Source organism: Poeciliopsis prolifica, unplaced genomic scaffold (genome assembly GCF_027474105.1).
Source record: "Poeciliopsis prolifica strain line A6 unplaced genomic scaffold, Auburn_PproV2 SCAFFOLD041, whole genome shotgun sequence".
In the NCBI taxonomy this organism is placed as follows: domain Eukaryota; kingdom Metazoa; phylum Chordata; class Actinopteri; order Cyprinodontiformes; family Poeciliidae; genus Poeciliopsis; species Poeciliopsis prolifica.
The window spans coordinates 2,305,001-2,317,248 of NW_026562416.1; the positions used below are offsets into that span (position 1 = coordinate 2,305,001).

At 37.1% G+C, this 12,248-nt stretch overlaps 1 protein-coding gene across 1 annotated transcript in view; it reads right to left on the minus strand.

Moving 5' to 3' along the window:
• The window catches only part of LOC129375910 (POU domain, class 2, transcription factor 2), a 69,439-nt gene that overhangs the window by 11,645 nt on the left and 45,546 nt on the right, over window positions 1-12,248 (minus strand). Inside the window, exons 2-4 of the mRNA XM_055055281.1 lie at window positions 6,519-6,584; window positions 5,790-5,818; window positions 5,010-5,072 (exon numbers count right to left, since the gene is read on the minus strand). Coding sequence (XP_054911256.1) covers window positions 5,010-5,072; window positions 5,790-5,818; window positions 6,519-6,584 — 158 coding nt within the window. The remainder of the gene's footprint in view (window positions 1-5,009; window positions 5,073-5,789; window positions 5,819-6,518; window positions 6,585-12,248) is intronic.

Below are 12,248 nucleotides of genomic sequence, written 5' to 3' on the forward strand. Positions count from 1 at the left end.
AAGTGATGGCCTGCTGACGGCAATGATTTAAAAGGCCTGCCTGATGAGTTTAAACCATTCTCTGTTTATGTTACACAGAGTGATGAAGAGTTAACTTTTTCCCAATTTAAAACGAAGCTAAGAAGCTATGAGAGCACAGAGATGTTGTGTGTTGCTGGCTCAGCGGAAGATAGCGTGATGAAAGTTAAAGGAAGAGACAATTGGAGTATGAAACTCACCTGTTACAACTGCGGCCAGAGGGGGCACAAAGCCCTGGATTGTTCTTCAACCTCGGGCGAGCGCAGAGAGCCGAAACAGTGGTGTAGTTTTTGCAAGAGCGCCACGCATAAGGACGCAAATTGTCGGCGGAAAAGGAGAGACAAGATCAAGCAAGCAATGGATGAGGAGGACCATACATTCGCTTTCAAGGTGAAGCAGATCGCTGATGCCCAGATCAATGGCATGAAGGTGAAGGGCCTCATGGTCGACTCGGGTGCAACAAAGCACATTGTGACAGACGCTGCTAAATTCAAGGATTTCGACTTGACTTTTAAGCCTCAGAGCCATATTTTGGAGTTGGCTGACGGCGTGAGGACCAAGGGCATCGCGCTGAAGAAGGGCACCGCCAGAGTTCATTTGAGAGACAGCAACGGCCGAATTGTAGAGATAATGTTAAAGGACACTTTATACGTGCCATCATTTTCTCAGGACATCTTTTCGGTTAAAGCCGCAACTGCCCAAGGAGCGACAGTCATCTTCAAAGATGGACAGAACAGGCTCATCCATAAAATGGTACGGTTTTTGATATTGATGTTTATGATAGAATGTTTTATTTAAATACTGTTGCAGATGATGTTGATAAGTGCAATGGCTGCTATGACATCCAAACGTGGCATGAAATTTTAGGTCACTGTAACTATGATGATGTGTCGAAGTTAGAAAGTGTTGTAGATGGAATGAAAATTAGAGGTAAAAGTGAAAAACCTGATCTGAAATGTGAAGTATGCATAAAAGGTAAATTTGCTCAGACCAGAAATAGAGATCCTGATGAAAAAGCTAAATGTGCATTAGATCTTGTACATGCAGATCTGGCTGGACCAATAGAACCAGCTGCTAAAGATGGGTTTAGATATACCTTGGCTTTTACAGATGATTTTTCAGGTGCTATCTTTACCTATTTTCTGAAAGCTAAGAGTGATACTGTTAAGGGAACAGAGAAGTTTATTGCAGATGTGGCACCTCATGGAAAAATTAAATGTATAAGATCTGATAATGGAACTGAATTTATGTCCAGAGAGTTCCAATCATTGCTAAGTCAAAATGCCATTAGACATGAAACTTCAGCCCCTTATTCTCCCCATCAGAATGGGTCAGCTGAGAGAACATGGAGAACTATTTTTGAAATGGCAAGATGCATGCTAATTGAGAGTAATCTGCCTAAAAATTTATGGACATATGCAGTTCAGACGGCTGCTATTATCCGTAATAGATGTTACAACAGACGTGTTGAGCAGACTCCATATTACATGTTAACTGGAAAGAAACCAGACCTTTCAAAAATGAGAACTTTTGGATCTGAATGTTATGCATATAAATATGACAAGAAAAAGTTGGATCCACGTTGTGAAAAAGGAATTTTTGTTGGTTATGACAAAAATAGTCCTGCATATCTAATCTTTTATCCAAATACAGGACGAGTACTTAAGAACAGGCTGGTAAAGTTTACCACAAAAAGTACCTATGAATGTGACACTCAGACTGACGATGACATAAATGAGAATATTTTACTCAAGAAGAAAGTTGAAAGTGTGCAATTACAACCAGATTTGAGAACAGTTATCTCACAAGAGGTGAAATCTGAGTCTTGTGATAAAGATGAGAACTTAGATCAAAGTGGAGGTAACCCTGGTGCACGTTATCCTAAGAGAGACAGGAGACCTCCTAAGTATTACACAGATCAGGATTATGAAATGAAATGTCAGGATGATCAAGCACACATGAACATTGACTATTGTTATAGGCTTGCATGTGATGTGCCTAAGACAGTGGAAGAAGCTATGAGATCACCACAATCACAACTATGGGCTAAAGCTATGAAGGATGAAATGGATTCTTTGATAGAGAATAATACTTACACCCTAACTACATTACCTGAAGGTAAGCAAGCAGTGGGGGGTAGATGGGTATTTAATATTAAAGAAAATCCTGTGGAGACCCTTTATAAGGCTAGATACGTAGCAAAAGGCTATAGTCAGGTTGCTGGTATTGATTATAATGAGACTTTTTCTCCGACTGCTGATATGACATCTGTGCGTGTTCTGATGCAGCTTGCTGCTCAATATGATTTGGAATTGCACCAAATGGATGTCAAAACGGCATATTTACACGCCCCTATCGATTGTGAGATATTTTTAGAACAACCCGAAGGATTTGAGGTGGTAACAGAGACAGGAGAAAAATTAGTCTGTAAGCTTAACAAGTCACTTTATGGTCTGAAACAGTCAGGACGAAATTGGAATAAAATGTTACATGATTTCCTTATTGAAAATGACTTTGTGCAGAACCCTGCTGACTATTGTGTTTACAGTAAAGAAATGAACATGAGAGAGTGATCTTGATTATTTGGGTTGATGACCTTATTATTGCAGCTAGTAATGATCAAATACTCAAAAGTGTGAAGAAAATGTTGGCTGCTAAGTTTAAAATTAAAGATCTTGGGAAACTGAAATATTTTCTAGGGATTGATTTTACACAGAACTATGGTCAAGTAAAAATGAACCAAAAAGATACATTATAAAAATATTGGAGAGGTTTGGCATGACTAACTGCAAACCAAGGTCAACTCCCTGTGAAAATAAAATGAAGTTTGACAGTGAAGGTCAACCTGCTGATCATAAAAGATATCGTGAAGTAGTGGGAAGTTTGATCTATGTAATGATGAGCACTAGACCAGATTTGAGTTTTATTGTCAGTAAGTTGTCACAATACTTGTCTGAACCAAGAGAACAACATTGGGTTGCAGCAAAGCATGTATTGAGGTATTTGAAATGTACACTAAATCAGGAATTATGCTTCAAGAAAAATGAACAAAATCTTAAACTTGTGGCATTCTGTGATGCAGACTGGGCAGGAGACCAGAAGGACAGACGAAGTATGACTGGTTACTGTTTTAGTCTATCTGAAACTGGACCCATTATTTCCTGGAAGTCTAAAAAGCAACCCACAGTTTCTTTGTCTACATGTGAAGCTGAATATATTGCTTTGGCTGCTGCTACACAGGAAAGTATCTATCTTGTGAATCTAATGAATGGAATGGACTTTGGATGTGAATATACACCTGTGACTGTTTTTGAGGACAATCAAGGTGCAATTGCTCTTTCTAAAAGTCCGGTCTATCGTCAAAGGTGCAAACACATTGATATTCGGTATCACTTTATTCGGTCTGCACTTTGTGATGGAAAAATAACTCTGTCTTACTGTCCAACAACAGAAATGGTGGCTGATATTTTAACAAAGCCTGTAACTAAAATGAGAATGGATAAATTTGCATGTTTTATTTTTGGTATGTAAATGTAAAGCAATGACATGTAAATGTATTATGTCAGCATAAGAACAAGTGGGGGTGTTGAATCTTGTTGATGTTCTTGCTGATTACCTGTTGTGGGCGGGGAGTTACACAGGTGTGTGAAATCTGTTAATAAAAGGCCACAGGCTGCACCGCACAGCACTGCACTGCACTCAGGCCAAATGAAGCTAAAGGCTGTGTTGTTTTTCCTCCGTCACTACCCGGCATTTCCAGCCCTTTAAAGATGGCAGCGTCAACATGGATCAATGGATGGATGGATGGATGGATGAATGGATGGATGGATGGATTAATGGATGGATGGATGGATTAATGGATGGATGAATGGATGGATTAATGGATGGATGGATGGATGGATGAATGGATGGATGGATTAATGGATGGATGGATGGATGGATTAATGGATGGATGGATTAATGGATGAATGGATGGATGGATTAATGGATGGATGGATGGATGGATGGATGAATGGATGGATGGATGGATGGATTAATGGATGGATGGATGGATTAATGGATGGATGAATGGATGGATTAATGGATGGATGGATGGATGGATGAATGGATGGATGGATTAATGGATGGATGGATGGATGGATGAATGGATGGATGGATTAATGGATGGATGGATTAATGGATGGATGAATGGATGGATTAATGGATGGATGGATGGATGGATGAATGGATGGATGGATTAATGGATGGATGGATGGATGGATGAATGGATGAATGGATGGATGGATTAATGGATGGATGGATTAATGGATGGATGGATGAATGGATGGATGGATTAATGGATGGATGGATGGATGGATGAATGGATGAATGGATGGATGGATTAATGGATGAATGGATGGATGGATTAATGGATGGATGGATGGATGGATGGATTAATGGATGGATGGATGGATGGATTAATGGATGGATGGATGGATTAATGGATGGATGAATGGATGGATTAATGGATGGATGGATGGATGGATGAATGGATGGATGGATTAATGGATGGATGGATGGATGGATGAATGGATGAATGGATGGATGGATTAATGGATGGATGGATTAATGGATGGATGGATGGATGGATGGATGGATAGTTTCCAGGTTAAATTTTGTTTGTTTGAAGGGAAAGTTTCCAAACTCTCTCTCTTCTTTCTCTTGTCTCTCGCTTTTTCTCTCTTCTGTTAACAGAATCCTTTTTCAGTCAACCTCTCCTCAAGCTGCTGACCTCTGACCTCCAGCTGCTGCTTCCTGCCAGTCATCCTCCATCCTTTTTGCTCTCTGCTGTCGTTATTCACCCCGTTTCCCCCCTGACAGAAACTCAACATGGTTCTCATGTCTCAGACATTAAAGAAAGATTTAACAAGCAGATCAATTCTATAATAACTTTAGTTTCTTTCTGCTGATTATTTTATTGTTAAACCGACTGAACAGAATCAGGCGTTTACCTTGTTGCCTGCTGCTGTGGGTGAAAGGCTGTAAGGGCTGCTTCTCATCTTCTGGACCTCCAGCTGGAAATAAAACACACATTCACATTCAAACATTTCACTTTTACAAACTTTTCTGCCAAATCTTTCAATGGTTCTGCAATTTCTTATTGAAACAAGCACTTTGAAAAAAAGCTTAACTTTTGGTATTTGATTAAACTGCTCCAAATCTTTGAATGTGCAGATTGAATAAACATTTTCCATAATTTTATTACATAAAGTGTTCATACACTTCTCACAGAAAAATGATTTCAAAACATTTTAATATAAGTTTTCAAACTTTTCCAACACCAAAACAATACAAATGAACTAAACAAACGCAGATTCAATTCATTACATGATTTACTACTGCTATTAACAGCTTAAAAACTAAAAATTAACTTAGTTGTCTGGTATTTGTAATTTGAAATATCATAAAACAAGGAAATCTTGGTTTGATTTAACTTCATATTGTGAGAAAAAAAACCAAAAACACATGAATAAGATTTTTTGTCATCTTTAAATGTCTGATAATAACACTTACAGTTTGAATATTCAACTTTTTCAAGGACTTCTAGACAGAAGTCAAAGATTTCAAGCAGACATAAAAACCCCGTAAATAAAATCAAAAACACGAGGTTCATGATTTTATAAATAAAAATGATAAATTTCACTTTATAGGAAGATTTTTAAATTGCACATCAAAAGTTCAGATATTTCGGAAGTGGTCGGATTTAATAATATGACATTTTAAAAACCAACCTGGTCATCAGGACTGTTTCTGTCAGAGTCTGAAAAACACAAAAATATACATGATCATAATGCTATCTGAATCATATATTAATCAATTTAAATACTTTCTACTTTAATTAATTTAAATGCATTTGGAGGCTAATTTATATCTGCTTTTATTTATTAAAGGACACACCTTTAAAACTAAAACTGTTCACTTTTTTCATAAACTGTGTTTTTATCCTGGTTTTTTATTTTCAATATGGAGATGAAAGCCTCATTTTTTGAGATATTACTGGCAGTTTTTTGCTGCCATCATCTCCAGAACCCATTAAAAGATTCTCCAAAAAATGCAAAAATCTGTAGAAAAGCAAAATTTTCTGTTTTCTCAAAAGTATTTATAATTAGAAAAAGTAAAAAAAAGAAGAAATCCTGCAGACTTTTCTTTTTTCCCAAAAATTGGATGTATTTAATGAAGCATTCTCCATAAAATGAACTTTAAGGAAAATCCTTCTTCATCACAGTTGTACAAAAACAACGTTTTCAGTCAGAAGCTTTTACAGAATCACTGCAATACAGACTGCTACAGGAGATCCTTCACAACCAGTCATGCTGTTTTCATCCAGTAGTAATTGTTTGCATTGTTGTTTTTGTTTTTGAGTGACATAATAAAAGTCTTTGTACTAAAAATAAGCAGCGGCATCGGATGAACAACCTCAAACATTTTAAATTCATCAAGGATAGATGGTTTATTTGTACCTGAACCGTCGCCTGGATATTCAGCTCCAGGTTTCTCCTCCCCTGGTGCTTTGGACATCCTGATATCTGCAGAAACACACACACACACACACACACACACACACACACACACGCACACACACGCACACACACACGCACACGCACGCACACACACACGCACACGCACGCACACACACGCGCACACACACACACACACACACACACACACACACACACACACACACACACGCACACGCACACACACACGCACACGCACGCACACACACGCACACACACACACACACCCCACACACGCACGCACACGCACACACACACACACAAACGCACGCACACACACTCACGCACACACACGCACGCACACAAACGCACACACACGCACGCACACGCACGCACACACGCGCATGCACGCACACGCACGCACACGCACACACACACGCACACGCACGCACGCACACACACACGCACACACACACGCACGCACACGCACACACACACGCACACGCACGCACACACACACACACACACACACACGCACACACACACGCACACGCACGCACACACACACGCACACGCACGCACACACACACACACACACACAGGAGTCAGCATTACAAAAACACACACAAAATAAAAACAAATACCAAATAAAAACATTTTTTTAACATTTTGAAACTGGATGGATTTAAAAAATAAAAATTTAACATTTTTATATTTTTTAGACATACATGGAAGCACTTTGTGTCAAAATTATGTAAATCCAACACAAAACCATGTTTTGCACAATTTATTATTATTTTTATTGTAAAAACAGACTTAAATTACTGAGTGTCTTCCAGCAGTTTCTCCAAAGTGTCCACAAGCAAGCGTTCATGCAACTGACTCCTATAAGCTTTAAGCTTTATCTTGTGCTTTTTCATCCAATTATAATCAGAGTTTCTCTGAAATCAGTGCCTCCACTACTGAATTGCAGCCAAAAACTGCTCCAGAAATAGCTGTGAGTAAATGTGCTGAAGCTGCTGCATGAAAGCAGGGGGAGGTTTAAGAAGAAAGTTTTCCTGGCAGGAAACTTTCCTAATAAAGCTCTCTCTTCTTTCTATTTGTGGTCACATCTGGGATTGCAGAAGTAATTGGACATGGAAGAAAAGCTGAAACCGCTTAGCTGAGCACCAGACATTAGTCAGTACCGCCATCCCAGATAAAGTGGATCTTTTCTCTAACCTTTTGTTTATCCTACACTTTTAAATATGCATCATTTTATTTATTTTATATTGAAAAAGTTAAAATGCAATTAGAAGGAGGTTAGATGTTCAGTCTATTAGCAGATAACTAGAAATGATTGAACTAAATACTTATAAAAATAGAAATAAGCATGAATGATCTATAGTAGTATTAATTTTAAAATAAAAAAACTTCATATTTCTATTATGGACAGAAAAATAAACATGTTAACTTAGAGAAATTACAACCAGTTGCAAATATTCTAAAAGTCCAGTGTGAGTTTTGTACGTTATGTGCTACAATGTCATGGTCAGTGTTAGAGAGAAGTACAAGGTTTAAAAAAATAAATAAATTCAAGGGCGTAATTATATAAATTAAATCCAATCGTTTCTCTTTTTATTTATTTTTTGCTCCTTTGAAGTTAAATGAATGACAAAATACATATTTACATCAACCTCAAATAAATTTCAGTATTTAATTTACATTTTAGAAATAAATGCAAAAGCAGCTTAACGAGGTGAAAGTTTGAAGTCTGCAGTTGCACAATCAGACCAGAAGGTGGCAGCACTGTCTTTGCATTCGGAGCGAACAAACAGAACGCAGACGAGCAAAAAGCAAAAAGCTCGTAGTAAAGGGAAATTTTAATTACAAATTCTGATATAAAGATATAACATTTCTGACTTAAAACAAAAACTAAAATATCAAATAGAGGACTTTAACTTTTTAAAATGAGATCTAAGGAAGCAGAAAAAATTCACAATCAGTTATTTATTCTTTTTCTTTCTTTTTTTAACAATTAAAAGACAATATTTAAATACTAAAATTAATTAGCACAACTGAACTCATTTGTCATTCAGACACCCACTTACAGCGAACACAGAATAAAATTACATCTCAGGAGACTGGAAGTTTTCAGTTTATGGGAGAAATATAAAAATCTCCAACGATGACAAAAAACAAAACAAAAAAGCAAAAACATCTTACAGAATGGAATATTCTAGATTTTATGATTCAGCTATTTCCATCAGTGAAGGATTTAAACAAAAAAGTATTTATTTTGACCACAAATATGGGATTTTTTCTGGACCTTTTTTCTGCACACAAACAGAAGAATCCACTAAATTAATTTCATCCTTCCTGGATCATTTTTCTCTCCCATTTTGTGAAAAAATCCAGCCTCATCTGTTCATCTGCATCATTCATGATTCATTCCTGATGTACTGTGCTCAGGTTTTACTGGAACCTCTTTAAAACTTTATTTTACAGATTTTGATCCGTTTCTGGTCTGAACTGGAGATGACTAGACTCAAGCAGAGATACTCAATTTAGCCATAAAAAATTGATTAGATGATCCAAAATATCAAGTGATGTAAAAATGTTGGTATTTTAAGAACCAAAATGAAAATAATTTATATAAATGTCATAACTGCAAATTAATAAAATCAGGCAAAATGTGTGTTTTTAAAAAAAAATTCAGTTTCTTTCAATATATAATTTACAAAACTCAAAAACAGCCGGTGGTTGTCTGCTAATGTTGAAAAAACAAATTTGCAATTACAGTAGCCTATTTCCATTTAATAATTAAAGTCATGAGATTGTTCATGCAATGAGTCATTAAAAAACATGAACCACCATGATGCTCCAGCTACTTCCTGTCGTCTTCAACATCCGTTGTGATCATGTGACTCGTGATGTGGACAAAGTGCTTACACTGCAGTTTGTGAAATACACTAATTTTGATTCTGACAACAACAACAACAAAAAAAAAACAACAACCCCAAAACAAACAAACAAACACCTCAGCCAAAACTTTTTAATCAAAATTCAATGTTTTTTCAAAATTGGAGTGTTTCCATTTTCGAAATGTCAAATTGCATAATTTCAGAGCCGGTCCGAGGTTTATCCTTAAAGCCCCCACACCACCAGGGGGCCCCAAAGAGCAAAAACCTCGCGCGATTTTAAATTTTTTTTTTAATAACACTGAATAATACAAACGCAATATTACACCCAAAAACGATCTTTTTTTTTTTATAGCTTTAGTGGAGCCTGCCACTGTTGGAAAAATCTTAATGTCAACTGTACAGTCAGTGTTTGAAAACTCAACAGAAGATGCTATTTAAAAAAAAAAATCTGTTCAATTAAACTGACTTTTTCCCAACTTTTGCTGCTGCCATTTTATGGCTTATGGAACGCCATAATTTGGCAACGGCTGAAAAGAAACAAATACATTTCACATCAGTTAGAATAGACTGATAATCTAAAAAACAAAGGATATTATATCTATAATTTCAGTATATTTTAGTTTTATAAACAATGTAGTTCCAGTTATTTATAGTTTCCCCCCATTATTTACAGTTTTTAATTATTTCTGGTAAACAATATTTTCTTAATTATTGAGAAAATAATAATTATTTTCTCAGTGTCATTAGTTTGCAGTAATGCATTTGCCCCGTTGCATTGATGGCCAGTGTGCTGTTGGGGGGCAGTCAATGGGTGGGGGGTAAAAATGGCTGCAGGGGGTCCTAAACTCCCCACCTCGGTCACGCCTGTCAGGGGCCGGTGACAGACGGCGCGTGGGTTCTTGTGTGTGGACTGGAAAGGGGAGGGGAGGTCGGAGCTGCTTGGCGTGTGGAGGTCAAAGGTCAGGCACATGGTCTCTGCCAGCTCACGCTTCACACACACAACCTGCCTCCCTTTTTTCCACCTGTCTGCCCCCCCACCCGACATTCAGCGCAGAAAAATACCAAAATCAATATCACTGTTTAAGTCACTGTTTTATTTAATGTTGAGATAAAATTAGGATTTTAATTTGTTTAAATGAAACTTTTATAGGAATTTGAAAAGAAAATCTTTCCATTTTCAATTTTTTTCTAAAGAAAAGTTCTGTTTGCATCAAACAAATCTCTCTGAATAAGAGAAAGATTAAATTAATTGTTTTGATCCATTTCAAACATTTTTTTTAACAACAGTCTTGCATTTGATAAAGAAGAAAATCTAAAATTAAAAAGTAAATGACGTTCATAACAGAAAGCAAATTAAATGTAATTTCTCGCTAAATAATAAAGAACATTTTCAAGCTTTTGATCTTTGTTAAGCTGTGTTTTAATTAAAAATCCCTTCAGCTGCCTTTAAAAGGACCTATAAGTTTCACATCTATGAAAAGCATTTTATATTTGGTCAGTAAATCAGGAAGCAGACAAACTTTGACTAGAGAACCGTAAATTAACTGACATTTTGTTTTTACAGTGGTGGTTTCTGATTATCATGAAAAAGCCAGAGTTTGCAAAACTGGATAAAAATGTTTTGCATTCCTGACAAAAAAAGATAGTATTCTTTTGTCTGGCCCTTTTTCTGAATTAACTGGAATAACTGCACTTGAATTAATCAGTTTGCTCTAAAACAGACGCCCAGTTTAGCATTTTTATTCTTAAATGCAAAGCCAGAAGTTTGAAACAATGAAAGGTTTGTAGCTTGTTAGTGTCAGGGAAGGGTGTCTGATTTAGTTGAACTGTAATCTAGATTAACAAACTGTTTGTAATCTCATCTGTTTCTGCAGGATTATCACTGGCTTTTGGTTTCTATTATTTGTTCTTTGCCCCAATAAATTAAAAATCAGCTATTTTACATCATCTTCAGTCTCTTCTAACCCGTCCAAACATTTAAATTATCCTTCAGCAATAACTTATTGAGTTATATTTTTGTGGAAGACGTGAAGTTTTAGTTTGTTTATAAAACCAAAAGTGCAACTTTAAAGCCAAATGCTGTTGCAGAAGGTTGCTGGTTTGATTCCTCATTTTGAAATGTCTTTTCCTGACGAGTGAAAATGTAAAAGCTTGTAGGATATACATAAAAAGAAACAGATTTTATATAATTTCCTTAAGAAAATAAAATTTTGCATAAAACATAAACATTTTAAGTTAGTTGAAAACATTTTTTCTAATTAAACCCTGAACTGAAACTTTGTTTAGGTGCTTTAGAGCAATTTAAACCTGCTTCCATGAGTTTCCTGGAGATGTTTCTGTTTTTTGGATCCGTCTCTGTCCTGCCGTTACTTTGACAGAGGAGTTTCGGGTTTCGCCATCAGGCTTCGGCGTCGAGGTAAACGGGATTATTTCCGCCTCTGAGAAGCGTTTATATCATTACAGCCAAAGTTAGCGTCTCTCTCCGCCTCCGACTGTCCGTCCCTCACCACTCGTCTTTCCCCTGCAGCAGTGGTCAACGGCGGCGGTCGCAGCGCCGCTGGACAGAGCGAACGCAGGACACATGGACCCGTTGCCAGGCAACAGCAGTGTAAGATCGGGGTGTGTGTGTGTGTGTGTGTGTGTGTGTGTGTGTGTGTGTGTGTGAACAGGGCTTCTGCTCAGTTGTGTGTGCACCTGTGAGAGTGTTAATCATTAAGAATAAGCATGTTTCTCTGCCCTGCAGGTGCCAAAGTGGAGCAAACTAAGTCCTGCATGCTAATGCCTGCTGCTCTCACATCAGCGCAGGACTACACGCTGTTTCAAATTTGTT